Source organism: Megascapheus bottae, chromosome 16 (assembly GCF_031878675.1).
Source record: "Megascapheus bottae isolate mThoBot1 chromosome 16, mThoBot2.hap1, whole genome shotgun sequence".
Taxonomy (NCBI): domain Eukaryota; kingdom Metazoa; phylum Chordata; class Mammalia; order Rodentia; family Geomyidae; genus Megascapheus; species Megascapheus bottae.
The window spans coordinates 46,476,707-46,497,204 of NC_143524.1; the positions used below are offsets into that span (position 1 = coordinate 46,476,707).

At 49.6% G+C, this 20,498-nt stretch overlaps 1 protein-coding gene across 2 annotated transcripts; it reads left to right on the forward strand.

Annotated features, from left to right (window-relative positions):
• The first annotated feature begins 8,702 nt into the window (after positions 1 to 8,702).
• On the forward strand, positions 8,703 to 20,400 carry Tsku (tsukushi, small leucine rich proteoglycan). 2 transcript variants are annotated; one of them, XM_090348463.1, is made up of 3 exons: positions 9,949 to 10,037; positions 13,650 to 13,801; positions 17,996 to 20,400. In XM_090348463.1, exons 2-3 carry the CDS (start codon positions 13,789 to 13,791, stop codon positions 19,075 to 19,077), a joined length of 1,095 nt encoding a protein of 364 aa, XP_090204589.1. In that variant the 5' UTR covers positions 9,949 to 10,037; positions 13,650 to 13,788; the 3' UTR covers positions 19,078 to 20,400. The 2 variants fall into 2 exon arrangements, with proteins under 2 accessions (XP_090204590.1, XP_090204589.1); XM_090348464.1 differs by lacking the exons at positions 9,949 to 10,037; positions 13,650 to 13,801 and adding an exon at positions 8,703 to 8,779.
• Positions 20,401 to 20,498: the final 98 nt, after the last annotated feature.

A 20,498-nucleotide genomic window follows, 5' to 3' on the forward strand; every position in this document is an offset into this window, starting at 1 on the left:
CACCTTACAGTTGGACCATAACCATATCATAAGTCAAAGAGTATATGTAGTTGGATCATCCACTCTGCTAACTCTATCTTAATTACAGAGTTAAATCTATTGCTATTGAAAGTAACTACAAACTGGGTCTTGCTGGTACACACCTACAAAGGCAGTATGCATCCAGAGTTGCAGGTCAGCTTGGGATGCTTAGTGAGACCTTGTCTCCAATTAAATAAAAATGAAGTTGTTGCATAATTAAGTACAATTTCAGCAAGCCACAGCCAATCATGATCAGAAAATATTATTTTGGGTACCAGGACTTGAGCCAGATTTTTTTTTTGTTCAAGGCAGGTACTTTACCACCTGAGCCATGCATCTGGCTTTTTGCTGGCTAATTGGAAGTAAGTCTCTGGGATTTGTCTGGTCAGAGTTCCAAGTCTGTCTGGAGAGACAAATTTTTTCCCATTTATAATATTGTCCTTTATTGTTAAGAATAAATGATCAGAAAAAAATAGATAAATATGAGTGACACTTTCATTCACAAGAGTCAGTTCTAGAATAACATAAGACAAATAACTGAGAAAATGGAGGAGAAAAAGCTTTTATAACTTCATATCTAAGTAGATATTGACGCCAGTTTTTATATCTAGAGCTTAAATAAACTAACTGCCTGTGCAAATCTATTGTCATGAAAAGACACATTATGAAAATTTGCAAAGAAAAAATTTGCAGAGAAAAATAGGCTGCCTACCTGGGTTTTAGGGAAAGAGACTAGATTATTAGTTTTGTTGCTATTGTTACTTTATCAAAAATGGTAAGATGAAATGACTGAATGACTTATGACAATAGGATATTTCAAAATGCTAAGCAACATGACTTTGGATCTAGTATTTTTTTATTAAAGAATTTATTAACATTGATTTTTACATCATATTTCAAATGACATGTTTACCAAATGAGTGTTCAAGAAGGGAATCTCTATATACAATCACTGGCACTTAGTTTTTAGAACATAGTCAAAATTAGGCTAAGGGTTTGTATATCATAGATACATATTAATTTATGAAATAAAATATTATGTCTATAGAGTCATAGGTTTTTATGTCTATGTAGTTATGTTTATATTTCCAATGCCATGTCCATAGCGTTGGGTATGCAAATACTGAGTCCTCGCTCTTGTACTGTTTGGATCTTATAGCCACATATTAAGGATACCATGTGCCTTTTATTCCTTAGGTCTTGACTTGTCTCACTCAACATGATTCGCTCTAGATTCATCCACTTCCCTGCAAATGCCATTATTTTATTTTGTCTATTGGCTATGTAGAATTCCATTGTGTATATATACTACATTTTCTGTATCCATTCATCTGCAGTAGGGCATCTGGATTGTTTCCATTGCTTGGCTATTGTGAATAGTGCAGAGATGAACATAGCTGAGCAGGTGTCCTTATAATATCCTGGGTCATGCTGTTCAGGATAGATGCCCAGAAGTGGTATGGCAGGATCATAGGGAAGGTCTATTTTCAGTTCTTCAAGAAACCTCCACACTGCTTTCCAGAGTGGATGAACTAGTTTACAATCCCACCAGCAGTGCAGTAGGGTTCCTTTTTCTCCACAACCCCGCCAGCAACTGTCATTGTCTGAGTTCAAAATCTTGGCCATTCTTGTTGGGGTAAGGTGGTATCTTAGAGTTGTTTTTATTTGCATTTCTTTTATGACCATGGATGATGAACATTTTCTCATATGCTTTTCTGCCATTTTAACCTCCTCTTTTGATAAGACTCTCTTTAGTTCCCTTGCCCCCATTTAGTGATTGGTTTGTTGGATTTGGGGGGATTAGTTTCTTGAGTTCCCTGTAGATACTGGATATTAAGCATTTGTCAAATGTATTGTTGGTGAATATCTTTTCCCAGTGGGTTGGCTGTCTTTCTACTTTTGCAACTATGCTTATCTGTGCAGAAACTTTTTATTTTTAGGTAGTCCCATTTATTGAGTCTTTCTCCAATCTGTTGTGACCCTGGGATTCTGTTCAGGAATCTTTTGCCTGTGCCTATGTGTGGGGAGACAAATTTTAAATTGCTGTTCTGAATATTGTGATAAAAATCTCACCCTGTCATCTACTGTTACACTCCGATCCTGCTCACAAATCCTATTAGCCAGCTTATTCATGCCTTGTAGAAGTGCTCTGTGACCAACAACATTCACCTAACTTTTATTATAATATATCATTATAATTCTTCTACTTATAAATGTTGCCATTAATCTCTTATTGTGCTGAATTAAAATGTTCAGTTTTATCATAGGTATGCATGCATATGAAAAAACATAGTATTATCCAGGTATGGACCACCATATATATAATCTCAGCATTTAGGCAGTAGAAGCAAGAAGTTAAGAGTTTGAGGCCAGTCTGAGCTACCTGGTGAAAATTTGTCTCAAAATACAAGGGCTGGCTGGGTACTGGTGGCTCATACCTGTAATTCTAGCTACTCAGGAGGCTGAGATTTCAGGATTGCAGTTCGAAACCAGCTCAGACAGGAAACTCTGTGAGGCTCTTATCTCCAATAAACTACTGAAAAAAAAAAAAAGAAGTGGAAGTGGTGCTATGGCTCAAGTGACAAAGTGCTCACCTTGAGCAAAAGAAGCTCAGCGGCAGCATCCAGGCCCAGAATTCAAGCCTCAGGATCTGCAAAATAATAAATGCAAAAACAAAAATAAAACCCAAGAGTTGAGGATATAGCTCAGTGATAGAGAATCTGCCTAGCATATACTGGGCTATAGGTTCAATTCCCAACACTGCCCCCACCAAAACCCCTAAAATATAGTATTATAAAGCTCAGTACTACCTTATCTTCAGTTTCAGTATCATTGAGGTATTAAAATATATATTCCCACAGATAAGCGATGGTGAGCATCATACTGAAGCAGAGTATTTTTTTCTGTTACTTTATTTGTTTTATATATTCCTTATACTATTTTTGTTTGTCATTTTCTATACGCTCTATCCTTTTGTGCCCCATTGCTTTTTTTTTTTTTTTTTTTTTGCCAGTCCTGGGCTTGAGCTCAGGGCCTGAGCAATGTCCTTGGACTTTCTCAAGGCTAGAGCTCTACCACTTGGGCCTCAGCATCACTTCCAGCTTTTTTCTATGTATGTGGTACCAGGGAATCGAACATGGGTCTTCATGCATGCTAGGCAAGCACTTTAACCTGTAGGCCAAACTCCCGGCCCCAATTGCTTTTTTTTAATGGTAGGACATTTGAATTGCTCTCATATACTTTTTTGTTTGTTTGTTTTTTTTTGTCAGTCTTGGGCTTGGGCTCAGGGCTTGAGCACTGTCCTTGGATTTTCTCAAGGCTAGCACTCTACCACTTGAGCCTCAGCACCACTTCTGGCTTTTTGCTATGTATGTGGTACCGAGGAATTGAACCCAGGTCTTCATGCATGCTAGGCAAGCACTCTACCACTAGGCCAAACTCCTGGCCCTCTCATATACTTTTGTATAGATTCTCTAGCTATTTTCTCTGTGGTAACCATGGGGATAACATATAACGTCCTACAGTTGTAACACTCTGATTTGAAGTTACAGCAGCTAAAATGAACAATCTCTCTTCCCTTCACAGTTCTGTACCATTCCTTTCAGTTGTTGATGTGATAAACATCTTTACTCATTATGCACGCCAAAGCATAAACTAATCACGCTTTAAAACTATTAGTCTCTTAAATTATGTAGATAACAAAAATGTGGCGTTGCAACCCATAGTTATAATAATACGAGCATTTGTAATTGGCTGAGAATTGATCTTCATTGAGATCTTTATTTCTACAGTTAACTTGGCATTACTGTCTGTGTCTTTCATACTATAAAACTCCACAGAGCACTTCTTTGCAGGGCACGTCCAGAGACAGCAAGTTCCCTCAGCATTTGTTTATTGGAGAATTTTCTTAACTTGCCCTCATTTTTGAAGGATAGTTTTAGCAGACATATGAATTTTAGTTGTCAGTAGAGTTTTATTTTTTCCCTGTTGTTTGTTTAGTATTTGCCATCTATCAGTTCACAGACTCCTGGCTTCTTAGGTTTCTGATCTAATATCAAGGAATCTTACTGACAGTCCCTTGTATATGACAAGTAACTTCTCTTGTTGCTCTCCAGATTCTGAATCTGACTTGATAATTGTGTGTGTGTGTGTGTGTGTGTGTGTGTGTGTGTGTGTGTGTGTGTATGCACATGTGCCAGTACTGGGGCTTGAATTTAGGGCCTGTACATTGGCTCTGATCTTTTTTGCTCAGTGTTAGAGCTCTACTATTTGAGCACAGCTCCATTGCTCCACTTCCAGCTTAGTGTGTGTGTAACTAGGGTTCAAACTCAAGGCCTCAAACTTGCTAAGTAGGCACTTTGCCACTTGAACCACATCTCTAGCCATTGTATCTTTAACAGTGCTATTTAAAAATATTTTTAGATTTGATTTGCCATTAGATCAGGTCTTTCCCAGTTTACGTTGATATACTTCCTGCCCCCTCCCTGCTCTAGATAAGCCATACTTTCCTCTTTCTTTGGGTCTGTTGTAACATTTTGTTGAAAAGTGAACATTTGAAGCTGATAATTTGATAACTTTGGAAACCAGGTTCTCTTCTCCCAGAGATTGCTGATTTTTGTTACTTTGGTTATTTCACTGGAAACTGTTTATGCTAAGAGCCAGCAAGTTGAAGTAGTAGGCAGGGCTGCAGTGAGTGACTAATCAAGTGCTTCCAGGCAAAGAAGCTGTGCCAAATGGAAATGTCTTTGTGAAGGAGGTGTCAAGGTTTGGAAGACAGTAAGGACTCACAGGTGATAGACTGGGCTGAGAAAAGCTTTCCAGATTGGGAGAAAAGCATAGGGTAGAGGGTAGGCGAGTGGGAGAGAAATATCAAGAGACACATTTGACCTGGCAGAAGGGGAGGAGTGTCATGGCCCAGGGACTGCTGAGACACCAACAAAGCTCCTCAATGGATTCTGCTTTGCCACGACTGGCTGGAGTTACCTGGCTATGACAATTTTAAGTTCCATTTGTGTGACTAAAGATGAGTCCTTTCCAAGTCTCAGTTTCCACATCTGTAAAATGGAAACTGTTCACAGGTTTAAGAATGAGGCCAGGGCCAGGTACGGTGGCTCACGCCTGTAATCCTAACTACTCAGGAGGCTGAGATCTGAGGATCAAGGTTCAAAGGACCTGAGACTCTTATCTCCAATTAACCTCTAGAAAATGGGAAGTGGGGTCTGGCTCAAGGGTAGGGTGGTAGCCTTGAGCTGAAGGGCTCAGGAACAGCGCCCAGGCTCAGTTCAAGCCCCATGACCCACAAAATAAAAATTTTTAAAAAAAATGAGGCCAGGGTGCAAGAACTTCCAGGAGGCATTTTTACCCCATCCTTCAGTTCCAATACTGACATCATAATCACCAGGCATACTTAAAACAAAAACATGATGACAGAGCCTATAGCGGGAGGGATACTTCTCTTCTAGCTCTTTTTTTCTCCATTTCCTCACGTGCTCTTGATACTCATTTACTTTTAGACCTGCTGCTGCTCTCCTCCTCCTCCTCCTCCTCCTCCTCCTCCTCCTCCTCCTCCTCCTCCTCCTCCTCCTCCTCCTTCTTCTTCTTCTTCTGCCTGTCCTAGGCTTGAGCTCAGAGCCTGAGCACTGTCCTTGGACTTTCTCAAGGCTAGAGCTCTACCACTTGAGCCTCAGCACCACTTCCGGCTTTTTTCTATGCATGTGGTACCGAGGAATTGAACCTTAGTCATCGAGCATGCTAGGCAAGCACTCTACCACTAGGCCAAACTCCCGGCTCTTAGACATGCCAGCTTCTGACAGAAGAAAACATAGCCAGAAAAAAAAAAAATAGAGATACTGGAGGCTCATGGGATACTTTGGTTTCTCTGGTCAGGGCTTGACAGCTGTGACCACCATTCAGCTGGTAAACCAGCCAAAGCACACAATTCCACATCCCCATCTGTATTAATCCATATAGTCTCCCTAATATGCTTTGAGAGTGGTCAATTACTGGGATTAAATGATATATCGATCTTAAAATTCTCAGTATGCAGCCAGCTTCAGAGTTACATGTTTGTGGTCCCAGAGCCCAGGAGGCAGAGACTGGAGACTCACGAGTGCAAAACCAGCCTGGATCACATAGGAGACCCCATCTCACAAAAGAAAACAAAGAGCAAGTGTCCACTGAGAACTGGTGGTTCACACCTGTAATCCTACTCAAGAGTCTGAGATATGGAAGATCTTTACAGCCCAAGTAGAAAAGTCAAAAATGTCTCCAAGACTCCATCTCCAACTAATTAGGAAAGAAAGAAAGAAAAAATCCAACACATCCAGGGTTGGAACTTCAGCAGGACAAACACAAGAAAGAAAAAGAAAGCGAAATTGTCAGTGCTCAGCTACAAAATGCTGGAGGCAACATTTGCCAGAGGGCTTCCTGGAGGAAGCTGATGTGAATAGTTAAAGCATGCAGTTGCACTGCTCTCCTCATCCTAATTTCCAGGCCAAAGGAGGTATGTCATATAGGAGCATGCTCTCACGTAAGCCACATTTCTAACCCCTCACTGAAAGGTTTTAAACAGGCAAGAGCTATGCTCCATTATGCAGCTTTGCAGTATACAAAGGTTACTGTTGCAGTGCCATGCACAGCAGACCAGAGGAGGGGGCTGAGAGGCAGGGTGATTATCAACAGGAGGCCTAGTGGCAGGTAAAGTGGCTAGAGAGTTCCCAGGTGAAAGTCCCAGAGGCCACCTCCCTAGCAGGGAAGGATAAGAAACATGATGAAAGGGGAAAGTCAGAAATTGCCTTTGGCGACTAGTAAGGTGTGTAGGGCTGTTTATGCATCTGTTACTGGAGAGGCCCTACAAAGGGTTTTGAGATCTCTAGTATAGCTGTCTAGACCCAGTAAACCAAGGCAGTAAGCTCCCAACTCCACAGCACATCTAGGAAAGGGAGAATGGAAGTCCTCAAGCCAGGATCAGGAGGATCCTTCAAAAGAGCCTCCCCAGGAGCAGAGCGGGCAGCAGGAGGCAAGCTGGACAATCCAGAGGCAACTTGTCAGTCCTGACCCCACTCCTTGCCTTCGGGACTTCCAACATCTACTCCAGTCCCACTGTGGAGGCATTTTGATAATTACAGCCGCACAATGGAACTTCCTGTGAGCCAAACCAGTATTTTGCCTAAGTTATCTTGTTTATTTCTTCCAACAGCAGCTAACTGCAACAGAAACTGAGTCTTCAAGGTTAGAAAACCCCTATGTGCAGGGCTATGAAACCTGTTCCAGCCTGACACCCCACCATCATCCCCGTTGATTTCAGGACTCTTTTATCCAGGCTTGAATTAGCCTGTGGCCAGAGGAAAGAAAGGTTGAACTCCTGAAGGCTCCAGGGGTTTAGAACTAGATTCCAGCAGCCTGGTTGTTAAATCTCATTGTGAGGAGAAGCCTGGCCATAAAGATATTGTGGAGGATCACTTCAGATGGTTGCAAGGGGATTAAATAGAATGTTAGTGAAGGCTGCATTCTAACTGGGGAGGATGATGGGAAGAAGAGAGAGAAACCTGGTCTTACCTTCCAAGCCTTTAAGACCTGACCCCTAACTTTCTCCATGCCGGGTGGGAGAATCTCAGCCCAGGGAGGCTCCATGACCTCACATGACTTTAAGAGCAGAGGGAAGAATCTGCAAAGCCAATTAGTTCTCTGAGCAGCAGATTTGACTTGGCTTCCCTGAGACTTCCCTTTTTCCCCAGGCAGAGACACACAAGCCCAAGCATTTTCACATTTTTAAAAATTTTGCTTTTAAGTAACAAGGAAAAGAACAAAAAGCCTGGACCACACAAGTCTAGGCCACTGGGGTGGGCAGGCAGAGGTGTCTGGAGAACTGGGGTTACCCCACCTTGCTACCCAGAGGCTTCTGCAAAGAGAAGTTTCTAGGTGGGCCAGAGCCAAGACCAAAGTATCCTTCTATTCGTAAAAAGTGATTTTGATTTTCTTCTCCTGCCTTTTTTTTTTTTAAGCATAAAAAGGAGTTTCAAAAAGATGGGCTGCAGAGGGAGGGATAGATTAAACTGCTATCTAGCCACACAGCAGCTTCTCTTCTTAGAAATTCAGTCAGAAGTCAATGGTTCCCTCCAGGAAGGGAAAGAAAAAAGAAAGAAAGAAAGAAAGAAAGAAAGAAAGAAAGAAAGAAAGTCTTCTTCCATCAGGTTTTCTGCCTCAACTGGGTTTTTCTCCCTGTGGGCTTTCTTCCTCTCTTTTCTCTCCTTCCTCTCCTCGCCACCCCCAACTCTCCAGCGACCTCCAGATGTTCCAGACCGCGCGACCATCTGCTGAGATCTTTTGGGCGCACGAAGGAGGGAGTTGGGTTGGGGAGGAACTGAGATCCGGGATGCTGGAAGCTGGGAGCTAGGCCGACTGGAGTGAGCAGGAGCTACGCACTTTTGAGACGCTCCCTAGGGTGGAACCCGGGTTCAGGGACGGCCCGGGGAGGGGAGGGGGCGGGGCTGGAAGCGCGCCCAGCGAGGCCTGCTCTTGAGCGACACTCCCTGCGCCTCCAGGTCGCCGGCGCGAGCCGCCACTGGGTGCCGGGCTGCGAGCGGAGCTGCGGGGCGGGCGCCGGGGGCGGGGGGTGGGGGGGAGGCGGAGGCCGGAGCCGGGGGCGGGGGCCGGGGGGCGGAGGCCGCGCCGCGCCGCGCGGTGAAAAGCGCCGGCCGCAGGGCCCGCGCCGGGCTGCCGGGGTGAGCGTGCCGAGGCGGCGGCTGTAGCCTTCCAGGTGGGTGCGGGTCCCCGGGCGCCGCGGGGCTCCGCGCGGCCGCGGCCCCGACCCCGCCGCCCCGCCCGGCGGCCGCGCAGGGGCGGGGCCGGCGCCCGCCGAGGCCCCTCAACTTTCCCCGGTGTCCGGCGCGGGCAGCCCGGCCCCGGGAGGAGGGCTTCCCCGACACAAAGGCCCCTCCGCCCGGGGCCGGGGTCTTTGTGAGGGCGGCGCCTCGCCCGGCCCGGGGGGCTCGGTGGGATTGGGGTCGGGACGCGCGTCCGTCCGGAGCCTTTGTGTCCGCGGCGTGGCTGGGCTGTCGCGTCCGGCGGGGGGTGCGGTGGGCGCCGTGGGGCCGCGGGCGCGGTCCCCGCCCGCCGACGTGTCCGTGGGGCGGCGCGCGGGGCTGGGCGCCTCGCGACTCGGCCTCAAACTTTTCTCTGGGTTGCTCGGGCGCCGGCCTGGATCCTCGCGAGCCGCGCTCCCCTCCTCCCCGTCCCCCAGGTCGGCGGGGCTCCGGGCTGGCCGGGGCCGGGCGGGGCGTGCGGAGACACTCGCCCGGGGCCCCGCCGGGAAGAGGGCGGGACGGGTGGCCGGTCCTCGGTTTCCACCTGGGGCTGGGGACGAGGAGGTCGAGGCCGCCCGCCCTGTCCCGCCGCTCCGCGCCTCCCCGACGCACCGGGGGACGGGGGAGACCCGGTCGGCTGGACTCAGAGGGGTTCCAGCCCGGGGCTCCGCCTGGAGGTCCGGGCTGCGTTTGCCACCGGCTCCCACAGCCGGGGGGGACCCGCCCTGCCATCCCGGGGGTGAGAAGGCCACGGCGTGTCGGGAGCCGGGCCTGCTCGGCGCGGGGACCCTGCGCACACGCGTGTCCAGTGGGACCGCCGGTGCTCCCGGCGGAGGCTCCAGGCGAGCCGCTGAGCCTCCCTGGGCGGCGGTCACCGTGGGAAGGGGCGAGAACGCCCTGGAGAGAGCGTGTGGTCTGGGTGGCCTGCGCCGCCAGAGCCGGGCTGCAAGCAGCGTCCGCCTACATTTGGCCGGGACAGGAGGTGACTCAAACTTGGGTCTTTCATCGCTGCTCTTTGTGCCCTGTGCCCTTTGGTTGTCTAGACTTGCAGGACACCGGCCCGAGAGGCTCAGTCCTGCTGGGCTTTCCAAAGAGTGGCCAAGAGAACCTTCCTTAACTAATAATCTTACGGAATGCTGCTGGACGAAAGGGAGGCTACAGACCCCTAACCTGGAACGGAGGGCATTTTCCTTTCTTGTTTACATACTGGAGGTATGGACAACCCTTCCCCTGTGAGTGTTCTGTAGACACTGACTCCTTAACCTTCACCTCAGTTCTAACCCACCCAGTTAATTCCCAGGCACTAATTGGCTCTCAGGAAGGTAAGGCTGAAGTTCAGTAGCTTTGGGGAGGCCTCAACCCCCCACTCCACAGTTTAAAGGCCAAACCTGAGAAGTCAAAATGGAGTGAAAGGAAGGAATTGATAGGTTATCCACCCCCACTCCCCTTCCTTTCTTTCCCCTCCCTTCCCCTTCCTCCTGTGATTCTAGGTGTGAGCCACCACACAAACTTTCCCCCCTTACTTTAATGAAGACTTTGGTTAGCGTAGATTAATTGTACACAGGAGGGAGCATTCATTGTGATATTTCCATACGTACAGTATATGCAACCCCTCCACCTTTCTCCCTCATTCCTCTCCTTAATACAGTTTCAATTTCCATGCATACAATATACTCAACTCCTCCATCTTTCTCCCTCATCCTCTCACCTTTCTTCATAACAATCTCAACAGGTCTTATTCTGTTTGTTCTATTTTCATACATGCATATAAAGTATTTCCTCATCTAACCTCCCTTCTTATCCCCTCCCTATCCTCCTAACATAACTTGTTGACTTTCCTATTATTTGTTTGTTCGTTCGTTCATTCGTTTGTTTATCGCCAATCCTGGGGCTTAAACTCAGGGCCTGCGCACTGTCCTTGGACTTTCTCAAGGCTAGAGCTCTACTCCTTGAATCACATCACCACTTCCAGCTTTTTCCTGTGTGTGTATGATATTGAGGAATTGAACCCAGGGCTTTGTGCATGCTTGGCAAGCAGTCTACCATTAGGCCACATTCCCAGTCCCTATGATTCATTTCTAAACGTATTTAAGCATATGTTAATTGTACAAAGGGCTTTCACCATGGTAATTCACACATGCATATATTATAATTTAGTCAGAGGGTTGGCAAAGTCCACATCAGTTTTCTTCTTTAATCATAACTTTTGTTATAAAGCAGAGAGAGTCACTTAAGAAGTCACCCATCCTTTCTCAGGACAAGGCGGGGCTGGGCACTGTGGAAGCTTCCTAGCAGAGGCTAGCCCACCCTGAACGTCTCCAGTCAAAGCAAGTTCTAAAACAGGTTCCATGGGAGTTGCCTGGGGTGGGACCTGTCAGAGCCTGTGACCTGGTCGGGGTTTTGAAGTCAGTTCATATGCAGAGGGGGAATCATTCTCCTATTGGAATGAAAGCTTTGTGGACTGTCAGATGCAAGATCTTGAAGTCAGGGAGGCTGAGAGAAAAGACAGAGGCCAGATCACCAAAAATTCCTGTGGGCTGAGATATGAACCAATAAGCAGAGAAGAGCTGATCCTGGAGAGTCTAAACAGCACCTTTTTTTGGCCAGTTCTAGGGTTTGAACTCTGTACCTGTGTGCTCTCCCTGGGCTCCTTTTGCTCAAGGCTAACACTACCATGTAAGCCACAGTGCCACAGCTTTTTCTAAATAATTTTTTGGAGAGAAGAATCTCAAGGACTTTCTTACCAGGGCTGGCTTTGAACTTCAGTCCTCCAATCTTATCCTCCTGAGAAGGTATTACAGGTGTGAGTCACTGGCACCTGGTCTGAGATGGGTAATTCTAAGAAGCATTCCTGTGGCTTATACATTTTTGGAGAAACCTCCTACCAAAATAGAGGCAGAATATTCTGTCCTCTTAGAATCAGAAGGTCCAGGTTTTTATTTCCATTCTGCTGCTTTCCAGCTCCGACCTGGAACAAACCAATTTGCCTGTCTCATTCCCAATCTCCTCCTTCCTATGTTGGTAGTAACTCCTGTCCCACTGACCAGTAGTGAATGGGAAATAAGATAATGGCTTCCACGTGCTCCTATGACAAGAAGTAGTTTGCAGTATGTAATACACCATGAGACCAACAATAGAAGCGATATCTGCCTTGCTCCCAGACCTCACTTCACCATTGGACAGAGCCCTAAGTATCTTGCATGAGTTCCTCAAGCAGAAGGAAGATTTTGGTTCCTGACATTTCATCCATCTGGCTTTTACCCACCTGTACATGGCCAAGCTTCATGCAGGAGAGGAGGTGGACACATATGTAGACAGCCACAGACCACAGGCAGTCCCGGTGGCCCGTTGGTGGATGAAGGGTGGTTAGAGTGGGATGGCCTCACAGAGGAGAATGATTGCTTCTGAATGAAACCAGTGAGAGGCTGTGTTAGACAAAAGCGTCCCCTGATCATCTTTATTAGAAAGAACAGCCCTTTAGCCTGAGAAGCTATCTTTATGGAATGGGTTTTACACAGGGCACAGTGCTAGGGCCTTGGGTCTTCTGTTGAGAGGTACATTCTGGTACTTAGTAGTTAGAGTCCAGGACTGTGGGATGCTGCTGCAGAACCTCTGAGGCCTGCCTTGGGCTTGGAGGTGAGGGAAAGGGAAGACAGAGACTCACCTGCCCAAGAGTGGCTGCTGGTTGCCATCAAGTCCTCATTCCGTCTTAACTACTTCATCCTACTTTGGACCCTGCCACCTTTCCAGCCTTCCCCGGGAGAGTTTGATCAGCTCCCTGGAGGTACACTGAGAGAATCCAAGGCCTCAGGGAATGACTTTTGGATTCTTGCCCTGCTTTGCTCCTCCGTGGCCCCTGCAGTCATCCATGAGGGGCAGGAACTGACATGCAGCAAGTGCTCGTGGGTGCCAGCCAGGCTGAGTCCTCACTTTCCTTGGGTAATAATATTCAGTGGCCCACTGGGAGCAGTACTAGGCTTCTTTCCACATTACAGGTAAGCACACAGACTCAGGAGGGAAGCTTACACAATCCTCGAAGCAGGTGAGGCCCTTTAGAGTTGAAGCTGTCAACCTGGTTGCCATACTCCTTTTCTCTGCCTATACTGCATTCCCTGGGTCTTCCCATGCTATATCAGATTAACAGGAATTTGACAATCTCCTGGAAGGAGAAAATAGCATTAGGCATCTTACTTGTGAACCTGTAGATGAGTCTCCTTTGGTGAGGGGCTGGACTTGGTGTAATGGAGGAGACCAAGAGCTGGATTTATAATACTTGTGTCTTGAGTCCAGCACCTGTCCATACAGGCTCTGTGGCTGAATTTAATATGCTGATTTTGCAGGGTGACTGAAGAGAAACAGTGGAGGAAACATGGGAAAGGCTGAGGTGCCCTTTAGTGACAGAAGTCCATATTCCAGATGCTGATATGTCTTCATATAGTGCCTGCAAGACCTAGGGCTCAGATCCATGGATATGAAGATGAACATGGGTCCCCTCTCACACACACTGGAGATCATCAGTAAGCATGTAATTCTAGCCCTTCAACCCTAAGCTGTTGTCCCTTACCAGCCCATTTGTACATTGAGGCAGTGACACTAGGAACTCTGCTTGGAGCTAAGACATCTGGATTTGAGTCCCGGTTCCTCTCCTCCCCAACTCAGTAGTGGAGAGCAGTCTCCATGGTCAGGGACTGTGGTGAAGCAGAAACAGCACAGTGGAGAGGTCTGTGGTGGGCTGCTGCAGATGTGTGCATTTGTGATTCCGTGCAGAGCTGGCTCTTGAGGCTCTTCTGGGTTTGGCCCTGAAATTCTTTCTTGTATTTCCAGAGCTGACTAAGTGGTCAGAGGGCAGAACACTTATGAAATTTCCACCTGGGGATTTCAATGGCGTCAGCTTGCTTGTGACTAAGAAGAGCCGGGTGGGAGACCGCCCAGGGTTCAGTTGCAGCTGATCCAGGCAAAAAATATGCCTCTTGCAGGTGGGTGCTGGGCCCTGAGCCAGGCTATGACTGCCCCCTGCCCCCTAGTTTCTGTGTCAAAGTTGTTGAGGAGAGGGCTAGAAAGTTCTATGCGCCACTGATGCATAGTGCTGCATCAGGACAGGCAGGTGAGGCCAGGAGGGCTTGGGCTCAAACACTTGGCCACAGGGAAGTTGGGACCTTGCCAACAGACACTGGAAGCCTGCTGGATGCATGTCACTGCATTTGAACTGGGGTGGGAATGTGAGGAATACAGTTACTTCTCTCAATAGGCTTAATAACTCATTGCATGGCTGCCATGCACCCTTTCCTCAGCCCGCTGTGCTTATCCCTTTTGAGGACGCTGAAACTTGTCTGAGGCCAGCGGTTCATGCCAGATTCCTGCCTGTACCTGAATCCTGCAGGTTTCCTCATGGCCTCTTTGCCAGGCAGCTTTGTGACCCTCCGCTCAGTGCTGCTGTGCGCCTGGCCAGGCCTGGCTCTGATTCCAAGACTGGTGAGGGAGAGGTGCTCAGGTAAAAAAAGTGGGGCTGCCCCATACTATTCACACTTTATGGCTGAAATGACAGGTTTTTTTTTTTTTTTCAGTAGCTTCTAAAGGAGGCTACTGATGTAGCCTGAGGTGTGAGAGGCCAAGAGGGAGGGGTACTGTGTGTGGACAGAGCTGGCTTTGTTCTGTGGTTGGGCCTGGACAGATGGGTGGATGTGTGGGGTGCCAGAACTGTGTGTAGTGTCAGATCCCTGCTCCTGGGCCCTGCTCTGCTGTTGCCCTGCTGTCACTACCCCTCTGTGGGCCTTAGCCACCTATGACTGCCAAAGGGGCATCTGAGTTAAGGGAACTGCAAGCAAAGACTGAGAGTTGTTCAGAATCTCTCAAGGTAATAGCTGTGGCCATTCTGACCAGCAAGGAGGGTTCAATTCTCCATGGAGGCTCAGGCAAGGGAGAGAGATACCTGGACAGCTTACAGATGCCTCCAAGCCTGGAAGAGAACTAAAAGTAACAACTTACCAGGTCTGTGAGGTGGTAGCAGAGCCCCAGAGTCATACAGAACTGTAGCTGTGAGGGCCATACCCTTGGTGTCTGGGTATTTCCCTTAGAATCACTGTGGACTCAAGAGCACAAGCCCAACAGGGATCAACTCGTGGCTTGGCTCTGGAGGAGTACATAAGCCCTGGTCTTCCTGCTCTTGTTTCCATAACCTGGTTGATCAGTAGATATTTTACCTGCAGGTCAGAGTTTGCAGAAAGGAAATGAATCTTGGCCCAGTGATCTCTTCTCCCTCAACCTTCCTTGGTGATGGCTCGTTGCTTTTCTCTTTCTTCCAAGGGTAGAGCACAGGACACAGGGGAGGCAAGTGTAAATACTGTTTTATAGATGGGAAAAGTAGGCCTCAAAAAGAAACAAAGCTGGGAAGGTCACACAGATCCCAGTCTCCTGGGTCTACAGCTAGTTGTAGTGATCACTGTGAATGGGTCTCTGTTTCCCGGGCTGGTCTATAAGTCCCAGGAGAACAGGAGCCCTGGTGTCCTCACCACCTCTCCCCACCCCCACATACACACTCCCACATGGACTTGTAGAGTTAAGTCTATGCTTTTGTTAACTTTTAGAAGATGGAGAAACGGAGGCCCAGAGAGAAGTTGGGAAGGAACAGATGATAAGAACAGTCTAAGCTAGAGTGGAAACCAAGACCTGGGGCCCCTGACTGTCCTTCAGAACTGTTAAGACTATTCCTGTGCCCTGCCGGTGTTCTGGGGTGTGGTACATGCAGGTGCTGAGAAGGGTCTTTGGGTCTCCTCTCCGGGAAGACTACTGTCTGGTGTCAGCCTGGGAGAGGCACAGCCTCCCTTCCCCCAGCTCTGCATCTGTGGATGTCCTGGCAGTGCTGGGCATGTCCCACATGTCACCAAGTCTCACAAGCACCTCCTCGCTCAGGGGACTCACCTCTTATTTCATCTACTCTCACAAAGTCCCAGAGTCGCACAGGTTAGCAAGTGACTCTTGGGACCCTTAGTTTCCGTATTGTAAGTGGGGACAAGACTGGTGGTGTCACTGGACAGCTATGAGGATTAGCTCTGGCTGTCAGTATGGCCGCTGTCCACTGGAATTCCCAGCCCTGGACCTAGGCCTGATGGACAGCAGGGGCTCTAGGAGAGGTGTTCACCCCTTCTAGAGGTGAGGCGGAGCAAGAGTCTGACTCAGTGCCCTGGGAGCATCTGCCAGCCACGTTACCCTGGTGAGTGTCTGTGCACTCTCCTGCCCGCTTTCCCTAGGCCGTGCGGACCCTGCCTCCATTCCAAATGTGCCTTGGAAGTCCACACTACACTTGGGCACAGCTCTCCACACTTTAATTGGAAGTCACTGAACTTTTGCTGCCCTATGGTGAAGAGGACAAGGCGAGGGGCTGGAGGGGCCATGCGGGCTGAGTTCAGGCTGCCAGTTACATAAGCGGGAGTTCACAAGAAGCCACTTGGCATTGCATGGGCACATTGTATAATCACCTCTGGGAATCAAAGACTAATCTTTGTGGTGTTTGTTTAAAGCCAGGAAGGGTACCTTTGAGCAGATCAGCTTAGCAGGGCAGCTGGGGCTGTGATGAGGATCTCACCCCCATGAACAAAGGGGGCCTGAAGCAACTTGATATTTTCCTTTTGATATAAACATTGGAATGCTCTGGCCTGCCTCAGCTGGGACCAAGTCCAGGATGCACCTGGGCTGGGTTTAATCCTCAAATTGGCCTTTACAAAAGAAAGGAGTGGCAAGAGGAGGCCCACTTCTTCCTGGCCCAGGGCAGAACCAGAGTGCATGGAGATCAAGTGGCTACCACTTTAAAGTTTCATGCAGGGCTGGTAACCCTATCCAGCTGCTCCTGCCCACTAACCGCTCCTACCATCACCTCCTGTTTCTATGCCCTCTCCCTCTCTGGAAGGCAAGAGAGAAGGAGATAGGGCAGGCAAGCAAAGGCATAGAGCAGATGAGCAGGTTCCCATCTCCCCACTGAGTGCCCTGACTATTAGGGATCTGCTCTTGCTGCTTGCACTCTTCATTCTGCTAGCGCCAGCCCACTGAGTTAGCGTAGGCTGAACACAGTCTTTAAGTCTGACCAGCAGTGTTTGAGCGGCCATTAGATGTGACAGGATACAGGCATGGCATATGTGGCCACTACTGTTGCAGCTCTACAGAAAGGATGACTCAAGTCTGTAGAGGGGAAGTGGTTTGCCTTGTAGTTTGTGTCCCTGAGGGAATTTCCTCCTAGATCTGCCTCTCCACCAGCCAACTCCCTGCAGGACTGCTGGAGACAATAAATTTGATGGAAATGTTGGGATTGAGCAAGTCTTGAGTTTTAATCCTACCTTGTTCTTGCTAGTCTGGTGTCAGGTCTCTGGAACTTTCTTTATCTGTATTATGGTGATTCAGCCCAGCCCCCTGATGAAGGTCAAAGGAAAGGTCAGAGACACTGTGCTGGCAGTGTCAGCTGGGAGTAGAGGACAGGGCAAGGACCAGGAATGGATGTCCCTCAGGCTTAGCTGGGAGTCTAGGCAGAGTCCCCAATTGGAAGGCAAGGATGCTACCTCATGAGAACAAGCCTCGGGGCTGTGTCAAGGTAGGGACAGTGATTGCAAGGATATAGTCTTCGTCTGAAGGCTGGAGGGCCAGTCGGCAGCAGGGCCATCTTCCTGGGTCTGTGGCCCATCAAGTGTGCAGCGCGTAGCCGGGGGCCTGTGTGCACTTTACCTTGCCAAGGCTCAATTCCCTTTTGTACAATGAAATGTAAACCTCCACCTCACAGACTGACCGTGAGGTTAAGTGAGGCTAGCACCTGCACCTGCTCAGCAGAGGTGGCAGGAGCCTCCCCCCCCTCCATACCCTGAGCTCTACCTGGTGGAACTTGCATCTGTAGCAGCTGGCAGCTCCGGAAGGTTCCAGATCTCCCTTCCTTCAGCCAGAGCAGGCTGCTCACCTCTGTTGATCTGATGTAAGACAGGGCTCTGCTGCTCCCTGTTTCAAGTCCACTATCCCACCTGGTCTGACCTCCTTTACCACGCAGATGGGGAGACAGGCCACAGAGGGACAGGGCCTATTCTGAGAGTACTCTAGGAGAATGGGACCAGTGTCCAGTCACGTGACGACGTGTCAGTGGGGTGACTTAAGAGCTGTCACATGCATCCTACCCTCACCTGTGGCTCTCTTTGCAGCCCCCACCATGCCGTGGCTCCTGCTGCTGCCTCTGTTGCTACTACCAGCTGTGAGTGGAGCCCAGACAACCCGGCCATGCTTCCCTGGGTGCCAGTGTGAGGTGGAGACCTTCGGCCTCTTTGACAGCTTCAGCCTGACTCGAGTGGACTGCAGCGGCCTGGGCCCATACATCATGCCTGTGCCTCTCCCTCTGGACACAGCCCACCTGGACCTGTCCTCCAACAGGCTGGAGATGGTGAATGAGTCAGTTTTGGCAGGGCCAGGCTATACTACCCTGGCTGGCCTAGATCTCAGCCATAACCTGCTCACCAGTATCTCACCCACCACCTTCTCCCGCCTTCGCTACCTGGAGTCTCTCGACCTCAGCCACAACGGTCTGGCAGCTCTGCCAGCCGACAGTTTCACCAGCTCCCCGTTGAGTGAAGTGAACCTCAGTTATAATCGGCTCCGGGAGGTGTCCCTGTCTGCCTTTACCACCCACAGCCAGAGCGGGGCACTGCACGTGGACCTCTCCCACAACCTCATTCACCGCCTGCTCCCTCATCCCACACAAGCCAGCCTGCCCATACCCTCCATTCAGAGCCTGAACCTCGCCTGGAATCGACTCCGTGCAGTGCCCCATCTCCGAGACCTGCCCTTGCGCTATCTCAGCCTGGATGGAAACCCTCTGGCTGCCGTCAGCCCAGGAGCTTTCACAGGGTTAGCAGGCCTTACACACCTGTCCCTAGCCAACCTGCAAGGTCTTCCCCAGCTGGCACCTCATGGCTTCCGTGGGCTACCAGGCCTGCAGGTCCTAGATCTATCAGGTAACCCCAAGCTCAAGTGGGCAGGAGCCGAGGTGTTCTCAGGCCTAAACTCACTGCAGGAACTGGACTTGTCGGGCACAGGGCTGGTGTCCCTGCCAGAGAAGCTGCTCCACCACCTTCCTGCACTGCAGAGTGTCAGTGTGGGCCAGGACAGGCAGTGCCGGCGCCTGGTGCGAGAGGGTGCCTACCCCCGGCAGCCTGGCTCGAGCCCCAAGGTAGTCCTGCACTGTGGAGACACCCAGGACTCTGCCCTCAAGGGCCCAGATATCTTGTGACGAAGGAATAATGTGGCCGGGGGCCACATGACAGACTGCCATCCTGGGCTTGCTCAGGTGTCACCTGACTTTGAATGTGCCATTGGCAGCGGGAGTCTTCAGGTCCGCTTGGTGGCATGACCACAGAGCCCAGGGCCTTGGAGGGGCGCTTTGCACCAGGGACAAAGCCTGTCCCTTTGTCCCAGTGGCCAGTCCCCGAACTCTGCCAAACCAGACCCTGTCCATTCCTGCTGTCTTTCCCCAGCCACCCTGTAAGTGCCTTCGCTCCTGTCTGGGCAAACCTGATAAGAGCAGTATGGATGGGAGCCACCCTTGCAGGCAGACTCGGCTCTCCTGGGCTGTGTCCCCTCTGGCCCAGGGTCTACTCACTCGAGGGCAGAGGTTTCTTTTATGGTATACCCCTTTGCTGTAGGTCCATGAGACCTGGCCCACGTCATCCTTTTCTTGTAGAATCCTGGCTAGAACCTGAATTATAGGAGAAACTGGAGAGAATCCAGTCCAGCCCTTCTCGTGAGCAGATAGGAGATAGAGCCTGCAGAAGTGAACCTGCTAACACGAGGTCCTGCAGGGCTACAGGCATGACTGACCTACAGGCATGACTGGAACCCAGTCCTCTGCCTAGAAAAGGGGGTATTGTGCACTTTCCTGTCTTCTTCCCCCTACCTCTCCTCCTGCTCTCCTTCCTGGGCTCCTTCTTGCTGCCATCTGTACCCTTTTCTCACCATCTCCAACAGCAACCAACGTCAAGGCCTCAGAAGTGGGACCAGCCATGTGGCAGAGGCAGTCACATCATTCGAGTCTGTGGGAGCTTGGGCATACCAGTGTAAGACCTGCCCGTTCCTCTGGGTTGGAATCAACTGGAAATGAGCTCCATCTTACCCTGAGTCTTCCAAGGAGTTGGTGCACCATCTGGCCCTGAGCTCCAAGGAGGCTCCTGTGTTCAGTCCCAGGGGCCCCTGGCATCGCCCCATCCATCACCAGGGTAGCCTCTCAGCCCCCCAGCCCTGGGCTCTTTCCTCTGTCTTCATTTGATAAAGAGTTATAGTCTTTTTAATGGACTGTCAATTTCAAGCCCCACCCTGACCCCACCTCTGCTGGCAGGGGATGGAAAGGTTTCATTTATAAGAGTCTCATTTGTTCACTTTTATAATACTGTGTCCTGGGCACATGCTGAGGGAGAGCTGGCAAGCCATGGCCAAGAGGGTATCAGGGCTGGTCCCAGAGGTGCCCACAGAGAGGAACTCTGAGTTTCCTTCACGAATTGCCCACTCAACACCTGATCTTGGTTTAATAAACACCATAAAGAGTTCTTTCCATCATCAACCTACCAGTGTTCACTGACAGTCACTGAGCTGGAGTCGGGAGCCACAGACATTAGGCCTTGCTTTGGGCAGCTTATTTTCCTGAAAAAGCCCAATAAC